At 38.7% G+C, this 20,661-nt stretch overlaps 1 protein-coding gene across 1 annotated transcript in view; it reads right to left on the bottom strand.

Moving 5' to 3' along the window:
* cntn3a.1 (contactin 3a, tandem duplicate 1) overlaps positions 1-20,661 on the bottom strand; it is a 139,790-nt gene that overhangs the window by 65,733 nt on the left and 53,396 nt on the right. The window contains exon 5 of the mRNA XM_051662872.1: positions 732-827. Coding sequence (XP_051518832.1) covers positions 732-827 — 96 coding nt within the window. The remainder of the gene's footprint in view (positions 1-731; positions 828-20,661) is intronic.

Raw genomic sequence — 20,661 nt, 5'->3', positions numbered from 1 at the left:
GTGGGAGGGCGCGGGAGGCTGAATCATCCCTCAGAAAGAGGGTGAAGCGCCTTGAGACTCATGCCCTCACAGTGAGGGCAGTCTGTCTCTATAAGAGCTGTCTCTGCATGGGCGCGGCCCAGAATGCAGCTCTCATGCTGATGTGACAGCAGGATGTGTCCCTCGCATAAGGAACACTTATGGAACGACATTTTTAAAAAGACGCGAACACGTAAGCGGCTCTTTTAGCTGTATATACCTACACACAATATCACAATAGCTTATAAGGATACAAAACTCCTGCCAAAGCACTGCAGGGAATCAGGATGCTGAAGCGGCCAGTTCACCAGCAAAGCGTCAAGTGGTGAGGCGGAGTAAATGTTCCCTGGAACACTGCAGGGGAGTGGAGAGTCTTCACGTTGCCGTGAAGATCCTGCCTGCTGACTCATGTATGTCAGTGGCGAAGTAGTAAAAGGCAACTAGATGAGAGATGAATCGCAGTCTTGAAGGAAGAAAATTCTGAGGAATGGTGTTTGCGCACCCGCTTTTATACCAGACAACTTTGCGCCTAAAAGGGCAGGGCTTAAACACCATAGCCAATTTTAGAGTTGGTGTTATTGTAGAAAGGTTTCAACTAAGTCGTATAGAAGGACACTTCCCATAGCGTCAGCTTCCTGACGCAATGTCAAGTGTTCTGAGTCACAAGGGAACTCTATTGTTTGGCCACTTATAAAGACAATAGCACATCTCACCTCCCATATGCGGTGGGGGACCACAGAGCAGAACCACACCCTGTCCCTCTCTCACACTTACTGGACTCCTTCTCTGGGTTTTAAAGTCCTCCAGAACTATTAAAACCAAAAGAGAGACAGAGAAAACAGCAATAAACAACACTGTTAATAATATTATAACTAAATAATAATAAATAATATAAATAATAATATTAAAAATTAAGAAGGCTACTTATTACGTTAAGAAATGTATTCACATTCACTACCAATTTAGACACACCTCACTCTTTATTATTACTATTTTCCACACTTTAGAATAACCGTGTAAATTATCTTAACTACGAGACAACATAAATGCAAGTATTTGAAAGGAATTATGGTAATACTTTACAATAAGGATTTATTTGTTAACATTAGATAATGAAGTGTTATAAACTAACAATGAACAATGTTTTTTTACAGCATTTATTAATATTGGTTCATGTTAATTTAACAAAACACTATAATTCATTGTTTATTCATAATGCGTGAGCTAATGTAAACATGCAGTTTACAACTTTTAATGTAAAAGCCCAAGATTAATGAATGCTGTAAAAGTACACTCTTAGAAAAAAAAAAGATTCTTTGGTGTTCAATATAGAACCCTAGGGTTCTTTACTCAGCTCCAAACAACACTTTATGCCAAAAAGGTTCTATTTACAAAAATGAACAGAAAAAAGAACCCTTTCTGATCTAAAGGGTTCTTTTGGTTGATAATTGCTTACTGTGAGCATGTATGTATATGTGCATTTATGTATGTTTATGCATAAATCACATAATTGAAAGTTTTGTTTATAAATAATTTTGAACACTAAACTACATTACTTTTTCATTTGCATTTCACACTGCAGAAAAATAAACTTTTACAATGTACTTCTACAGCTTTGGGTTTAATTAGAAAAGGATAAATGATCAGATGATCAGATCCAATATCCTTTCTCTTTTAGACAACATGTTTACCTTAGTATTAATATACAATCTGTGGTATAGTCTATTCTTGACTCATAATTCAACCAAAAAAAAAAAAAAAAAACTTGAACATGTAGCGCTGTTTTCCCCCCTCCTATCTTCAGTTGCAGACCGCAACTGGCACAGGTGATCAAAACGTGCAAGCATCCTATTTCAAATTTTAATGGTCACAGAAAGTCGGCTGAGCTGAAAGCTTGAGGGTGAAGTTACCCTGGTAAGTAAGAGTAATGAATTAATTTGTTGATTAATTTTAAGTTATTTGTATTTATTTTGACCTGACTCCTTGTCATTTATGACTTACACTTTTTTTCATCAAGCACAAAGAAGAAACGTCGACAAAACTGTTTCGTCCAGGCCTGCAATACTCTCCGCCAGGAGGTTAGTAATTTCACACTTGAATCACTAAAATCTCTGTTGTGGATTGACAAGTAATCCTGATAACAGGTTATGTTATATTTGAATTTTCTTTGCATCTAGAAAGCATTGGGAAAACGATACAAGTTTCCAGGAGCACATCACATCATTGAACTGATATAAAGAGATTAATCAAGCTCTATTCAAGAGTATGAATATGTCAAATGTCCAAAGTCAAAGAGAGGAAGTGATGGAAATGTTTCAATTTCAATTTCATCTTGTGAGTATTTTTTGTATGTAGTTTTATTGTCATGTACAAAAATATGATAATTATGTATTGTTTTTATTGAAAATGCCATAATTTAACATGGGTTTAGCAAAGGCCTTCACCTAACTCAGAGCACTTCTGAAGTTCTGGCCATCAACATCATCAGAGCCATGAGAAGTGGAAGTCAAAGAAGATATTTAACTTAAAAAAACAATGGCATAAACAATGTCATAAAAGTTACATATTTGTCTATTATTTCTCATTATTTTGCATTGCATCAAGGTTTTTATGATTCTAAATAATGGTTAATTTCTGTTTGCAGTGGCTCGAGTGCAGCATTACTAGTTTGACCATTTTCATACAGATAAACCACAACACTCCCATTCATGTAGGTTTTAAGAAGTAATTTAGAGAGATACCAGTTTCTTTATTTTTAATTATTCTGCATAACGACAGCAGGCTTATTAAATTTCACATACTTACAGGGATCAGCACATCCATCCTCAACCTGATCTTTTATGTGGTGTCCAGACCCCTCAGAGAGTGCAGAGAGTTGCATCAAACTGGTGACATGGAGATGGCTGAAGCGAAGTGAAGTTTTGTTTAATTTGTTGTATCCAAAAGACCTCACTCAGTTTGTCAGACCAGTGACAACAAAATGATTCAGTATCTGCCCCAGTGCTAAAATTGTCTAACAGCTTTTCATTGGTCATTTGTTTTGATTTTTGCTTAGTTTTTTACTTGTTTATTAATCTTACTTTTGGTTATAAAATGATTTAATGTTTATGATTTTTATATAAATAATATTACTACTTATTAACTTTTAGCTTATTATTACAAACCTGTGGATTTATTAAGTCAGTTCTCATAACTATTGCATTATGAACTGTGTTAATTATTGCTTGTGTTGTTGTAAATACAAACAATTAAAAATTCTTAATAATACTTAAATGTCTTTTATATGGTTATTTCACTTTCTTAGTGATAGATGAACTATTCAATTTGCATATCCATTAAATGTTCTTCTGGTAATAAAACTAAAAAATACACTATATTGCCAAAAGTATTCGCTCATCTGCCTTTAGACGCATATGAACTTAAGTGACATCCCATTCTTAATCCATAGGGTTTAATATGACGTCGGCCCACCCTTTGCAGCTATAACAGCTTCAACTCTTCTGGGAAGGCTTTCCACAAGGTTTAGGAGTGTGTTTATGGGAATTTTTGACCATTCTTCCAGAAGCGCATTTGTGAGGTCAGACACTGATGTTGGACGAGAAGGCCTGGCTCACAGTCTTCGCTCTAATTCATCCCAAAGGTGCTCTATCGGGTTGAGGTCAGGACTCTGTGCAGGCCTGTCAAGTTCTTCCACACCAAACTCGCTCATCCATGTCTTTATGGACCTTGCTTTGTGCACTGGTGCGCAGTCATGTTGGAACAGGAAGGGGCCATCCCCAAACTGTTCCCACAAAGTTGGGAGCATGGAATTGTCCAAAATCTCTTTGGAAACATTCAGAGTTCCTTTCACTGGAACTAAGGGGCCAAGCCCAGCTCCTGAAAAACAACCCCACACCATAATCCCCCCTCCACCAAACTTCACAGTTGGCACAATGCAGTCAGACAAGTACCGTTCTCCTGGCAACCGCCAAACCCAGACTCGTCCATCAGATTGCCAGATGGAGAAGCGTGATTCGTCACTCCAGAGAACGCGTCCCCACTGCTCTAGAGTCCAGTGGCGGCGTGCTTTACACCACTGCATCCGACGCTTTGCATTGCACTTGGTGATGTATGGCTTGGATGCAACTTCTCGGCCATGGAAACCCATTCCATGAAGCTCTCTATGCACTGTTCTTGAGCTAATCTGAAGGCCACATGAACTTTGGAGGTCTGTAGCGATTGACTCTGCAGAAAGTTGGCGACCTCTGCGCACTACGCGCCTCAGCATCCGCTGACCCCGCTCTGTCATTTTACATGGCCTACCACTTCGTGGCTGAGTTGCTGTCATTCCCAATCGCTTCCACTTTGTTATAATACCACTGACAGTTGACTGTGGAATATTTAGTAGGGAGGAAATTTCACGATTGGACTTGTTGCACAGGTGGCATCCTATCACAGTACCACGCTGGAATTCACTGAGCTCCTGAGAGCGGCCCATTCTTTCACAAATGTTTGTAGAAGCAGTCTGCATGCCTAGGTGCTTCATTTTATACACCTGTGACCATGGAAGTGATTGGAACACCTGAATTCAATTATTTGAATGGGTGAGCGAATACTTTTGGCAATATAGTGTAAATGTAAAAACTAAACAAAAACCAAATGTTACGGTTGCATGTTGGGAACCCCTAAAAGGTTCTATATAGAACCTTTCCACCTGGCTCAAAGAACCCTTTAGTATTCTTTTGATAGAACCCTTAAAAAGGGTTCTATATGGAACCTTTTAGAGGGTCTAAATATGAAGCGAGCGATAGCACCCTTTAGGGTTCTATATGGAACCTTTTCTTCTACTTTCTTCATATTGATTTTAAAATACTTATGTTTACATATAAAGCACTGCATGGTCTGGCTCCTCAGTATTTGTCTGATATTTTAATAATATACACCGCAAAGCGTAATCTGCACTCCTCCCAATCTGATCTTTTGGCTGTCCCTTAAAAACGCTTACGTTCCATAGGTGAAAGGACTTTTTTATCTTATGCTCCTAAATTGTGGAATTCACTTCCAGTTGATATTCGAGAAGCACAGACTTTAGGCATTTTTAAATCTTATCTAAAATCATATTTTTTCAGGTTAGCTTTTACTTGATTATTTTTGTTTTGTTTTCTGATTTATTATTTTATTTTTGATTTGCATGTTTATACATTTCATAATTTTTTTTATCTATATTTTTATGTTTTGTATTCTTATATGCATGTTTTATTGTGTTTCTGATTTCTTATTAATTGTTATTTGATGTCCATGTTTATACATTTCATGAATCTTTATATGTTTGTTTTTACTGTGTTAAAGCACCTTGAGAAGCTACTTTTCAAGGTGCTATATAAAATAAAGTTTATTATTATTATTATTATAAGAGTATCTTGTTTACTGTTAGTTCATGTTAAATGTACCTTATTGTAAATTACATAGTAACCCAAACATTTTTTAAACAAATCTTAAGTAATCCTTAGTGGTTAAGTATATTTTAGCTTCTTCAAAGTAGCCACCATTTGTCTATTGAAAAAAAAATCATACATGGGAAAAGTTAACATTTGTCTATATTAATAATTCAAGCATAAGCCTTTAAATCAAAAATATTTTAAGATCATAAGGAAAATAATTCATCTCACTGTGTACTTTGACTGGTTGTGTACATCATTTTACTAAAACTGAAAATCATAAAGTTTTATGGAAGACTGCTTTGAACTCACATTCAAAACATTCAAAAATAAGTCATGAAATAAAATGTAATTAAAATTGATCTAAAACAAAATCAGTTTTCAATTGTGAATACTTTCAGCTTTTTTTGCTGTGACGGGATCAAATAGACAATTGAGGTTGATGAAGGTTGTCTTGGTTTCACCTGCACTGAATTCAGTGAGGGGGTTGTGTCTAGAGGATAGAAAATTTAAAAGGAATATGCATGAACAACACATCCACTTTCAAAACACGACAATCCCCACACACCTCCGTGACACAAACTATGTCAACACCAGCCTCAAAGTGGGGGTTTGATCAAGCTTTAAATGATATTTTTGGTAAGAGAGGGCACTTTTTTGCACTTTGCACGTAAGTTCCAAAACAACCCCGTCAGGAAAAGTTTTCTTCCAGAATGTTCAGTTGACAAAATTTTAAGTTCACGTAATATCCCATTACAAATTCCTTTCAAGATTTCTGTGAGACCCAAAAAAATCGACACCTCTCAGCAATACATATGCAATAAAATCCTCTTCTCCTTTGGATACTGTACATACAAAACATTCATCAAGGAAAAGACACACTCCAGTGCCTCTAATTGGCTTCTCGGTTATCAACTATACGTTGTGTTCTATTCATTGCTCTCGGCAAAGTAAACACCATAAGCCTTTGTGAAACTGCAGAGATTGAATTCACTGTATTGAAATAAATGAAATTGTGACCTGTAAATGAGTGAAGGAAAGCTATTTGTCAAGCCTCTCCATTACTAAAGTGGTTAAATGTACTTTAATTTAGTAATTTAATTACTTTAAATGTTAAGCAAATATGTATTAAAAACATATTGGAGTGTAATTAAATCTAAACATTATCTTTGCATGTTGCTCGAAATAAATTAACAAATAAATAGTGAAATGTGTAATTATTTCAATGTTAAAATAGCTTAATGTGCAGAGATGCAACTTTAAGCAAGCTAGGTTGATTTCCCCTAAAAGTGTAAACACTGTAGCACTATCAAAACATGGTTCTGTTTGTTTGAGCATCCCGACCAGCCCGGCACGGCAACGTTGCCACAATATGTTTAGTTGACCAATTCCATTTGGCGATGCTAGTGGTGCAGAAATTCATAAAGAACAAGTACATCCTCAAACAGAAGCATCATGTAATAATCTCACTTTTCAGGAAAGCATTGGAATGAGTTTGAAAGTAATTCTACCAGACATATGGCAAAGCTGCTGATGGGATCTTTCTGAGCGAGTGATCAGAATAAGAGATGAAAGTTAATTTATTTTTGGTTTGTATAAAGACATTCCAATAAATGTCTCATTGCCAGTAAGACTATTCAGAAGGCTTCCTTGATTTTCAAAGGAATAAAACTGTGTAACACTTCTCAGTGTAAGGAGGAGGCGAGAAGCAGCTTTCCTGGTTCAGGTAAGGATTTTTATTTTTCTCTCTGCAGCAGAAGTACACTTTCAGAGTTTTTGTGTTGTTCACTAAGCTAGTCTGTAATCACACACACCACTTCACAAAATAAACTCTCAATATTTGTAATAACGAACTCTTGCTTCATACTCAGCTATCTGGTGCCCAGGCTCTCTCTCTCTTCTACCTGCGGTGTGGCTCTATTTATGCCGCTCTCCCCGTGCTCACTGAAATTAGAGACAGGTGTTAGACATAATTTATCTCAGGTGTAAGCGCCCTTACCGCTTTCTCTCTCTCCGGAGAGATGCTTGACCACGCCCCTGCTGCACATATCCCCACCGCCCGACCCAGGCCGGGGCGGCATCCGGCCTGCCTACCACTCCCCCCCCATTCCTGGAAAGGAAGTCGGCGACAGCCATCTGCGCCCCCGGTCTGTGGACCACCTTGAACTTAAACAGCTGAAGAGCCAGGTACCAACGGGTGATCCGGGCATTGGTATCTTTCATATGGTGGAGCCACTGGAGTGGGGTGTGATCGGAACAGAGGGTGAAGGCCCGCCCTAACAGGTAGTATTGGAGAGTGAGGACCGCCCACTTGATGGCAAGACACTCCTTTTCTACGGTGCTGTACTTAGTTTCCCTCAAGGAGAGCTTACGGCTAATGTACAACACCGGGCGCTCCTCCCCCTCCACCACCTGCGAGAGTACGGCCCCCAGCCCCCTGTCTGAAGCATCTGTCTGTAAAACAAAAGGGAGAGAGAAGTCAGGTGAATGTAAAAGCGGCCCCCCGCAAAGTGCAGCTTTAACTTGTGTGAACGAACACTGCTCCATCCACTGGACCGGGTCTGGAGCTCCCTTTTTAGTGAGATCAGTCAGCGGGCTGGTGACGTCCGAATAATTAGGCACGAACCTTCTATAATAGCCAGCCAGCCCCAGGAACTGTCTCACCCCCTTTTTGGTCTTGGGTCTCGGGCAGGTCGCAATCGCCGCTGCCTTGTCAATTTGGGGACGCACCTGCCCGTGGCCCAAGTGGAACCCCAGATCCCGTACCTCGACCCGTCCAATCGCGCACTTCTTTGGGTTTGCTGTGAGTCCTGCTCGGCACAGTGATCTCAGAACCGCCCTCAGATGTTGCATGTGCCGCTGCCAATCATTGCTATAAATGATGATGTCATCTAAATAGGCAGCGGCGTAAGCTGAATGCGGTCTGAGGATTCGGTCCATGAGACGCTGAAACGTAGCCGGGGCTCCAAACAAACCGAACGGAAGTGTCACAAATAGGTGTAATCCAAACGGTGTGGAGAAGGCATTTTTTTCACGGGAAATTGGTGTCAAGGGGATCTGCCAATAACCCTTTGTCAAATCCAATGTCGAATAAAATCGAGCAGTGCCCAACCGATCGAGCAACTCATCAACGCGAGGCATTGGATATGCATAAAATTTAGACACCTCCAGTCCGAGCTCCGCCTTCTCGGGAACTACCATAGCCAACATCACGGGAACCGCCTCCCTCCACAATTTCAGGAGATTGAGGTGGTATATTTGACGTGTGCCCCCTCTATCGGTTCGTTTAACCTCATAATCGAGATCTCCCACTCGTCGTGTGACCTCAAAGGGTCCTTGCCACTTGGCGAGTAATTTAGAGCTTGATGTAGGAAGGAATACAAGCACTTTATCTCCCGGTGCAAATTCCCTTAGCTGAGTTCCCCTGACATACAGTCGGCGCTGTCGTTCTTGAGCTTGGAGCAAATTCTCCTGTGTTAGCTGTCCCAAAGTGTGGAGTTTTGCTCTAAGATCAAGAACGTATTGAATTTCATTTTTGCTGTTTGAAGGTCCCTCCTCCCAGGCCTCTCGCAATACATCAAGCATGCCGCGTCGCCCATACAGCAGCTCGAATGGGGAGAAGCCAGTGGAGGCTTGCGGGACCTCTCGTACTGTAAATAACAGGGAGTCGAGCCATTTATCCCAATTTCTAGCATCGTCGTGCACGAACTTACGAATCATGTTTTTGAGGGTTTTATTAAATCGTTCCACCAGGCCATCCGTTTGAGGATGGTATACGCTGGTGCGAATCGATTTAATATTTAACAACTCGTACAGTTCGCGTAGTGTCCGTGACATAAACGTTGTGCCCTGATCGGTGGGGATTTCTTTCGGAATCCCTACCCGGGAGATTATTTTGAAGAGTGCCTCCGCAACACTGCGTGCTGAGATGTTGCGAAGAGGCACTGCTTCCGGATATCCTGTTGCATAGTCCACCAGGACCAATACAAAGCGATGTCCGCGTGCTGACCATTCTAATGGCCCAACGAGGTCCATTCAATTCTCTCAAAGGGGACCTTGATCAAAGGGAGAGGGCACAATGGTGCTTTTGGGGGTGGCCGGTGGGTTAACCAGTTGGCATTCGCGGCATGCCGCACACCACCTGCGGACATTGCCGCCAATGCCCGGCCGAAACGGGCTATTAGACGGTTCAGTGTTTTCCTTTCTCCTAAGTGACCCGCCATGGGATTATAATGAGCCGCCTGGAATATCATTTCCCGACGGCTCCTTGGAATCAAAAGTTGGGTTGTATCCTCTTTAGTTTGAGTGTCCTGTGTCACTCTATACAACCGCTCATTTATAATCACAAAATAGGGGTATGAAAGGGCAATATCCGGCTGGAGTCGTTGACCATCGATGACTCTCACTTGGTCGAAGGCGTGTTTGAGGGTTTCATCTCGCGACTGCTCCAAAGGGAAATCCCCCTCAGGGAATTCCCTGAGAAGGGGAGGGGCTGCAGCCTCTTCCCCCTCTCTCGTCATTATGACGTGGAGCTGTCGAGGACGGCCCCGGTTCCGCCTCCCCTGCCAGAGCATCGCACATTACACATCTCCCTAACTTCGTACAGGACCCATCCGCGCAAATTCCCTTTAATAAAACTCTAAAATCAGGCCAATCAGTCCCCAGAATCAGCGGATGGGTGAGGCAGGAACTAACCGCGGCCTCCACTCTATGCTTTTTCCCCCGAAATTTAATCGTCAGGGTCACCACCAGATACTTGTGAATATCCCCGTGTACACATTTCACCTTCACCGTTTTAGTTGTGACCAACGGTTACAACAGGTAACGGCGTGTGAGTGTCCGGGGTCGTGGCTGGGGACGCCTCCTGGCTGAGAAGGCTCCGGATTGCCTACCGGTCCTCGGCTTGAGCGTGTAGGAGCTCGACAAACCGGTGATCTTGATCTTGTCGGAGCTCAAGCAGTGTCTGCTGGTGGCTCTGATGTAGGCCAGCGAGGGCTTGGAGGATCTCCGCCAACTGGGAGGACTCTACTGGGCGACTTCCATCCATCTTCAACCAAACTTCAATTCCCGGGTTTCGGCACCAGTGTAACACTTCTCAGTGTAAGGAGGAGGCGAGAAGCAGCTTTCCTGGTTCAGGTAAGGATTTTTATTTTTCTCTCTGCAGCAGAAGTACACTTTCAGAGTTTTTGTGTTGTTCACTAAGCTAGTCTGTAATCACACACACCACTTCACAAAATAAACTCTCAATATTTGTAATAACGAACTCTTGCTTCATACTCGGCTCTCTGGTGCCCAGGCTCTCTCCCTCTTCTACCTGCGGTGTGGCTCTATTTATGCCGCTCTCCCCGTGCTCACTGAAATTAGAGACAGGTTTTAGGCATAATTTAACTCAGGTGTAAGCGCCCTTACCGCTTTCTCTCTCTCCAGAGAGATGCTTGACCACGCCCCCGCACAACAAAGCGTTCTGGGCAGAAAACAAATAAGGAACACATGAGAAAAACTAATTCCACTCATGCAGCAATAAAATAAGCAAATTTGGTAACACGGTATCAGTAACCAAAGGCAATTTTTGGTTAACATATTCATTGTCATTTATAAGAGCCATAATCTGCATATTAAACCAGCACTGCTTTCAAGGCATACTGAAAAATATGCGATTGTTATTCAAGACTGTCATATACCATTGGTAAGCAACCAGAATGAGCCTTAGTACCACGGGGAGTACCGCCGCGAGAAAACTTCTCACACGTGAGACACATTCGCAAAATCATCATCAGGAGGCATATAAACAGTATATATATATATATATATATATATATATATATATATATATATATATATATATATATATATATATATACACACACACACACTACTGGTCAATAGTTTTGAAACACTTATTCTTTATAATAATTTTTTTTCTTCACATTTTAGAATAATAGTAAAGTCATCAAAACTATGGAATAACATAAATGGAACAATGGGAATTATGTTGTGACTAAACAAAATCCAAAATAAATCAAAACTGTTATATTTTAGCATCTTCAAAGTAGTCACCCTTCACCTAGAATTTGCAGACACGTACTCTTGACATTTTCTCAACCAACTTCTTGAGGTATCTTTTTAAACAGTATTGAAGGAGTTCCCATCTATATGCTGTGCACTTATTGGCTGCTTTTCTTTATTATTTGGTCCAAGTCATCAATTTCAAAAACTTTTTTTTTTTAATTACATTTTAGTTTTATAATGAAATAAATTAATATGGTGGCACAATTATATTTTTGTCTACAAAACTAATTTTAAAAAAAGATTTTTAAGATCATGAGAAACATTTCAGTCAAGAGTTTCAAAACTTTTGACCGGTAGTGTATATATATATACACACACAGGCGGCCAAAAGTTTGGAACAATGTACAGATTTTGCTGTTTCGGAAGGAAATAGGTACTTTAATTCACCAATGGCATTCAACTGATCACAAAGTATAGTCAGGACATTACTGATGTAAAAAACAGCACCATCACTATTTGAAAAAAGTCATTTTTGATCAAATCTAGACACGCCCCATTTCCAGCAGCCATCACTCCAACACCTTATCCTTGAGTAATCATGCTAAATTGCTAATTTGGTACTAGAAAATCACTTGCCATTATATCAAACACAGTTGAAAGCTATTTGGTTCATTAAATGAAGCTTAACCTTGACTTTGTGTTTGTTTTTGAGTTGCCACAGTATGCAATAGACTGGCATGTCTTAAGGTCAATATTAGTTCAAAAATGGCAAAAAAGAAACGGCTTTCTCTAGAAACTCGTCATTCAATCATTGTTTTGAGGAATGAAGGCTATACAATGCTTGAAATTGCCAAAAAACTGAAGATTTAATACAAAAGTGTATAATACAGTCTTCAAAGTCAAAGGACAACTGGCTCTAACAAGGACAGAAAGAGATGTGGAAGGCCAGATGTACAACTAAACAAGAGGATAAGTACATCAGAGTCTCTAGTTTGAGAAATAGACGCCTCACATGTCCTCAGCTGACAGCTTCATTGAATTCTACCCGCTCAACACCAGTTTCATGTACAACAGTAAAGAGAAGACACAGGGGTGCAGGCCTTATGGGAAGAATTGCAAAGAAAAAGGCACATTTTCTGCATCACTCTGACCAAATCGACTCCCAGGCCCGCAGCCTGCTCGGGGGTGTCAGCTTGAGCATGTAAGTGTCTTTTAATGACTCCAGAGCCTGAGGATTTTAAATTCTTTGAAATATTGTCCTCCTAGAATAGTTATGGAACAGAGTATATCGAATCTAACTGGTTGGTGTCATAAAAAGTATTAAAACTAGCAAAGTGCACAGAGCTCACCGTTCACACGTCAAATCCTCGCATGGTGTCACGTTACTCCCCGGTGTGGAGTAGTTAAAAGTTCTTTGTAAGTAACATGTGGACTGATAGCTCAGGGGCTGTGCACTCGCGTACTGTTACTATCTTTTGCTGCAAATCGCGGGTTCGAGACCAGCTTTCCTTATCTTATTGTCTGTTTGGATACATGTAGAATGTAAACTACAACCAGCAGATTCACAAAAAGTCATTTTGCGCTGTGGCTGCTACTGAAACTTGTGTCCTGTAAGATCATTGTTGGTCATTTGTTCATATTATACTGTATATGTTTTTTATATGGTATTTAACTTATATTTGTCAACACGATTTTGTTTTAAAAGGTAAAATCATTGGCGATACAATCGCATAGGGTGGCAGCATTCATGATTACATGATTTATTATTCAACTTAATTACATTGTACAGTAGACTACAAGTAGTTAACAATAGTGTGGAACATTATTGCTCTTTGTCACATTGTATTGTGCATGCTGCAGCCGAGCGAACCGAGACAATGAACCCCACGACATATGTCTTGCTCCACTTTATTTCCAAATGTTCTACAGTTGCTGGTGTGTTTGTTGTTTTATTTTCATCATGCCTGCCGCTACGATGTGATAGTGGGGGTCATTCTCCGGTGTTACGGTTTAACTGGTGCTGAGTTCTGAATAAACTTACTACATAATGTTAGCATCCTTGTACAGATGAAAATAAATGGTATAATTAGCTCAAACGGATACCGAGGCAGGAGATTCAGTCTGGTTACAAAACAAGATGATCAGCACAACTTAACATAGTGTTATCAGTTTGAGCTTTTAGGCAGCGAAAACACTTGTGAGCATCTTTATGTTCAAATGAGGTTTCTTTATTTGGTGTGAAATGGCGCACATTATCAAGCAATGGTAACGCTATGTTAACTTGTGCTTCAAGTGACAATATGATGGTCTTGTCAGATTATGACATTGGACATTCAGATTTCATACATTCTTGTTGAAACGCTGCTCCCAAATATTATGCAACATAATAAAATCAATCAGTAACTGAATGAACAACAAACTGCCAGAATTAATAAAGCCCTACTGAGTTTGTTTATTATTAGTGTAAATATATTTTTTCAATGTATGTTGCTAATAATCAATAATGTTCTTGCCTGGCAACATGTGAGTCCCTACTGCACCTTTTTCAGCTCAAACAAAAGATTTAAACACCCCCCCGGTCCAGTTAAGGTGTGAATCGCTGAAGCTCTGGGTGTTAAAAACTTCTGTCTGTTAAGAAAGTTTCTAGAAAAATGTTTCGATAAAAAGTGTTAAAAGTGTTCTAAAGTCCTAAATAATGTACTAAACTGATTGGAACATGGATCTGTCCTGACATCCTCTACACATAAAATAAACCGTGTCACCATGGTATTTTGTAGTAAAATAATTGTAACCACAAAATTAAACATGGTTACTATATTAACACCATATACTGTAGAAACACCATTGTTAATATCATCAAATCTATGTTTTGCCACCAAAAAAATCATGGTTACTACAATATTACTTTAGTAAGACTACCTTTATATTCATTTTTATTTATTATAAATAGAAATAAAGAAAATATTAAGAGTTGAGCCAAGAAACAGAATGGGAAAAATAATATGCCAAATGCAGAACTGAACCCTGGTTGTACAGACGTTACACTCCGCATTGGAGCAACACTCTCAACAAACTTTGTTGTGTATTTCTATGTTGCCAAGAGACTATTGGGGTTACATCTGAAAGAAAATAGTCACTCCAAAAAACAATCAATATTATCAAGCTTTGGGGCAACATAAATTAATAGCACATATTAACTACAAATAAAATATTATGATAGATAATGAATAACAAAGCCCGTAACCTACAGGTTTGAACTGCATAGCGTTTCTGGTTATTACATATGTAGCACAAAACTCACTCGTATTGAGAAAAATATTATACAAATAATGTGGTCACAGTACTAACTTCCACCCAAATTCATGTAATGGAAAATTGCGATTCTTTTTCAAATATTTGCAAATAAATTTTTTTTATAAGTATTCTGCTCCCATAAATATTGACTGTTCACTTTTTCTTTCGTTTTTATTACCAGGAGAATATAATATAATATGACACAATGGTATACATATGAATTAATTAATTCACATTTGATAATCCTTGTTAAAAATAGAAAATATGGGCTAGCCTATCGGCACATTAAAAGAAAGCACAGGTTTAGAGTCTTAACCGTTTTTGGAAGTCACAATTGCTTGAATATGCGGTCTAATGATGCTCTCTCATAACATCTGTGCATATGTATAAAAATACTCACAAATGATAATTCTCTCTAATGAAATGTGAATGCATAAATGCAAACAAATAACTTTCCAATGCGTAGACATCCTCATGAATGTTGAATGCTGCAGTCTTTATCATACGTCTCCATTACAACGTTTGGCCAGAAAATAAATGTTGTGGTGTTTTAAAGTTTGTTGATGTTCTTCTTTCTCCTTTTCTTTTTTATGCTGGTTTGCAAAACAATCTTAACTTGTTCTTAACACCCCAAACTTAATGGTTGTTACATTGGGAGAAAAAGCTCTGAGGCGTTCAGCTCTAGCCTGTTGAAATTCTATAGTTATAGCGCCCCTTAGTGGGTTAGAGCTGCTAATGACCCATTCACGTGGTGATCACGGTGGTAGAAAGCTTATTCTGAATGGATACCCACTGTAATAGTGCCCTGCACTACTCTTACTCAAAATAGCCAGAACACTAGCATACACTGTAAAATGGAACTAAAATCAATGTTCAGGTGAACAGAACTGAAATCTGAGGGCAGCTGCATTAGGAAACAATTGGTTGGGTCACTGCACCAAATTCTAGTCCTCCTTTTTGTTAGTTGGATAAGATTTTGTGTCTTAATGTTAATGTCGCAATGTTAATTGAATGGTAGAAGTAGGCCTACAAATCTCTGAAATTATTACACGGTGCTCTGGAATACTTGATTCTGATTGGTCAATCACAGCATATTCAAAATAATTTCAAATAAATATTTAATGTCAGTGTATTTACTTAATTAGTACGTAGCTGTGTAATGAACAGGATAAAATGTACTGTCAGCCGGTCATTATAGCAAAAATAAAATATGTTTTTTTTATATCTCTATGGCAGAACTAAATTTAGAAATGTTTTGGATGGACTTTAGCATAAATTATCTAAATATAAGCCACTGAGAAAGCTGTTTGTGTGCACAGTCCAACATTCACTGTTGGACTGTGCAAAATGTCACTCAAGTTAATACCCTTTCCAAATTAAATCTGGCTCTGTTCCCTGAGTCGTACTGAAGGTTAGTATTTCAAAGAGAGTCTTGAAACAAACCATGTCCTCCAAACGATGTCCATGTCCTCTGCTGTCTCCAAAAACAAAAACACTGGCCCTAAAACGAATTTAAATGCTTAAGCTAATGTATGAATGAAATTATATAACAAAATACCAAACCAATTGGCATTCATTTCAAAGAAATATAGCATAAATGCGCTCTACAAGCAAAACATTTAAAAAATTTTTTGATTGTTTTAAAATGATAAAACAATAGATATAATACAAATACAGTTCTATAAAATACAAGTTAAGCTCAGTCAACAGCATTTGTGGCATAATGTTGATTACCACAAATCGTTTTTTTTGACACGCCCCTTTTCTTTAAAAAAACAGCAAAAATCGAGGTTACAGTGAGGCACTTACAATGGAAGTGAATGGGGCCAATTTTTGTAGGGTTTAAATGCAGAAATGTGAAGCATATAATTTTTATAAAAGTGCTTGCATTAATTCTTCTGTAAAACTCATGTATTATTTGAGCTGTAAAGTTGTTTAAATCATCATTTTTTCATGTTTTAGGGTTTGCTTACATTACAGTGTCATGGCAATGAAATTGGCTATAAATTTACACAGAAAGGTTAGTAAGTGATTTTATCACACTAAAATCATGTTAACATGCATATTTTTTACGTCTTGTGGATATACTTTTGAAACAGTGAGGATTTTAACATTTACGAATTGGCCCCATTCACTTTCATTGGAACCTCGATTTTTGCTTTTTTAAAGAAAAAGAGGAATGAGTCAAAATAAAATTTTGTGGTAATCAATATTGTGCAACAAATGCTGTCGATTGAGCTTCACTTGTATTTGAACATGGAATATTCCTTTAAGGGCTGTCACAATATTCTATTTAATTTGATTACTCGATCATAAATTGCCTAGTCAACAAATAGAAAATAAGGCAGAATTGACGCAGTCCACGGATGAGGGTCCAAACACACAATGACAAAAAGTGTTGTTTCAGAGAAAACGGAGTGAGACTATTTAATAAGTCTTCAGTGTTTCAGTGTTGGCATAGTTCCTGCATTTTGTAGTGCATCATAGCTCTTTCTCACACTCCCCGGTTTTGCTTTTACACAATAAACTTGTTCTATAAATGATTAAAAAATGTGAAACATCCATAAACCACGAAAGCATTTTCATACATTGGTGACAACCACTCTCTAGCTACTGCACCATAATAGCCTCCCTCTTCAGCCTTGAGTTGAATTATATATCTGTGAATGTATGACTTTTTCTCAAAATATTGTGAGGTCGTGTGCGAATCATCATGACAAATTAAATTATTGCAGGAAGAGTATGAGTGTGCCATAAAAAAAAAAAAATATGCAAATGCACACACACGTGACTCATATCATTAAGCACATGCACCAGGGAATCATCGGCTTGTGGAACATTTTCACTGTCGAAGCTTGCTGGCAACCATAGATATTAGATACAGATGTCAGCCTAAATGAAGCAGAAAAGCACAAGGGATCAACATGATACAGTAAGGCAATAACAGACAGAAGAATAAATGGCTACGCTATGCCAAGTGACTAAGAGTGCTTAAAATATATAAATAAATGATCAGTGGCTAGGACAACTTGCATTTGGCACATATGGTATACTGTAAAGCAGCATTTCTTAAACTATGGTTGGTATACTGTAGCCATACATGTTGAGTTGTGGCATATTTTAATAAATGTGCAGTTCTTTCCCTAGTAAGAGTAACTACAGTTTCTTAGAGCTAAATGCACTCTTTTCAGTCCACTCTTCCATACTGTTGCACTGGCCGGCAATATCATTTGATAGGCATGCTCTCTCTTCGCGATTTCAAACGAGGCAGAAGTGGAGTCAGTTTCTGAGGTGATGTCTCGAGTGAATATAAACTAGAAAGAGAAAGAGCACACACAGTTCGATATGTGTGCAAGTTCAAAGTATTGAGTCACTCTTAATAACAAAATAAGACAACATCTCACGCAGCACCCGCAGCGCAAGAGAAAGCTGCAAAAATTCTGTCAGAGCAAGACAAAAAGCAGTTCTTCAACAGATTAAAAGTTAGTAAGATGAAAAAGGTATGAATATAAACACAAAGTGAGTACAGTCTATAAAAGTGGGCTGCTTGCAAACAACTGCAAACATGTACTGTTGTGTGTCATGCATTACATTTTTACAGAGGAATCCTAAATAAAGACATCAGAATGACGAATAACGTTCAGCTTGTCTGTTCTGTTGAAAGTTATTCACAAATGAATTAACCATTTACATGGTAACCATTTCTACCAAAGTACCATAGTTACTGCAATTATTGTTACCAGACCTACTAAAACATTTTAAATTAAACTGTGTATAAGGCTTTCAGAATCTTTCTTTTTTTCCCTGACAAATAAGTTGTCATTAGTTTAATGTTTATTATTAACAATAACTGTAGCATATGGCATTTTTGGCAGAAACTACAGTTGCCATGATAATTGTTTGTAGTGGTTGCAAAATATGATGCTTTCCAGTTTAAACTAGATGTAGTTTATTTTATAATTTTCAAAAACATTTTTTTCCCCCCACAATTTAAGAGGCACACTCTTACAACAAAAATGTGTTTTTGTGCATGTTCAAATGCTTTATTTCAGTTATAATGTTGTTAAAATCAAAATCAAATCACTTTTATTGTCACACAGCCATACAGTGCATCCGGAAAGTATTCACAGCGCTTCAATTTTTCCACATTTTGTTATGTTACAGCCTTATTCCAAAATGGATTCAATTCATTATTTTCCTCAAAATTCTACAAACAATACCCCATAATGACAACGTGAAAGAAGTTTGTTTGAAATCTTTGCAAATTCATTAAAAAAAATAAAAAATAAAAAAAAATCACATGTACATAAGTATTCACAGCCTTTGCCATGACACTCAAAATTGAGCTCAGGTGCATCCTGTTTCCACAGATCATCCTTGAGATCCTTGAGATGTTTCTACAACTTGATTGGAGTCCACCTGTGGTAAATTCAGTTGATTGGACATGATTTGGAAAGGCACAAACCTGTCTATATAAGGTCCCACGGTTAACAGTGCATGTCAGAGCACAAACCAAGCCATGAAGTCCAAGGAATTGTCTGTAGACCTCCAAGACAGGATTGTATCGAGGCTCAGATCTGGGGAAGGGTACAGAAAAATTTCTGCAGCATTGAAGGTCCCAATGCATAAGTGAATACTTATGTACATGTGATTTTTTTCGTTTTTTATTTTTAATAAATTTGCAAAGATTTCAAACAAACTTCTTTCACATTGTCATTATGGGGTATTGTTTGTAGAATTTTGAGGGAAATAATGAATTTGATCCATTTTGGAATAAGGCTGTAACATAACAAAATGTGGAAAAAGTGAAGCACTGTGAATACTTTCCGGATGCACTGTATACACAAGTGCAATGGTGTGTGAAATTCTTGGGTGCAGTTCCGATCAACATAGCAGTCGTGACAGTGATGAGACATATACCAATTTACAATAACATCAAATTAACACAACAAAATGTAAAATCTAATATACACATAATTACACACAACACAATATACAAATAATAACATACACTGTACATTATACAATACACACAATATAGAAACACATTATTCAAAAAAAGTATATATATTATATATAGAATGTACTGTAGGTTGTATTGGACTGTATTGACATTCAGGCTGTCGGTTGATAGTAAGTTGCCAGTGTGTTGTTAAGAGAGAATATAATATAATAATAATATAATTTTTGACAGTCTGGTGTGAGATATAAGATTAAGAGTAATAAAGTGCAGTGCTGATGTATTTTGATTGTGGGAGATAAAGAGTTCAAAAGTCTGATTGCTTGGGGGAAGAAGCTATCATGGAGTCGGCTGGTGCGGGTCCTGATGCTGTGATACCGCCTGCCTGATGGCAGCAGTGAGAACAGCCCATGGCTCGGGTGGCTGGAGTCTCTGATGATCCTCCGAGCTTTTTTCACACACCGCCTGGTATATATGTCCTGGAGAGAGGGAAGCTCACCTCCGATGATGTGTCTGGCAGTTCGCACCACCCTTTGCAGTGCTTTGCGGTTGTGGGCTGTACTATTGCCGTACCAGGCGGAGATGCAGCCAGTCAGCATGCTCTCTACAGTGCAGGTGTAGAACCGTGTGAGGATGTGGCGGTTCATTCCAAACTTCCTCAGCCGTCTCAGGAAGAAGAGGCGCTGATGAGCCTTCTTCACAATGACTTCAGTGTGGATGGACCATGTGAGTTCCTCAGTGATGTGGACACCCAGGAACTTGAAGCTGCTGACTCTCCCCACTGGTGCTACATTGATGGTGATGGGACTGTGTTCTCTATCTCTTCTCCTGAAGTCCACCACAAGCTCCTTTGTCTTACTGACGTTGAGGGAGAGGTTGTGCTCCTGACACCAGTGTGTCAGAGTGTGCACCTCCTCTCTGTAGGCTGTTTCATCATTGTCAGTGATCAGACCTACCACCGTT

This window comes from Myxocyprinus asiaticus, chromosome 29, assembly GCF_019703515.2.
Source record: "Myxocyprinus asiaticus isolate MX2 ecotype Aquarium Trade chromosome 29, UBuf_Myxa_2, whole genome shotgun sequence".
In the NCBI taxonomy this organism is placed as follows: domain Eukaryota; kingdom Metazoa; phylum Chordata; class Actinopteri; order Cypriniformes; family Catostomidae; genus Myxocyprinus; species Myxocyprinus asiaticus.
The sequence above is the reverse complement of the archived record's forward strand: the minus strand, read 5'-3'. Positions and strand labels throughout refer to the sequence as shown.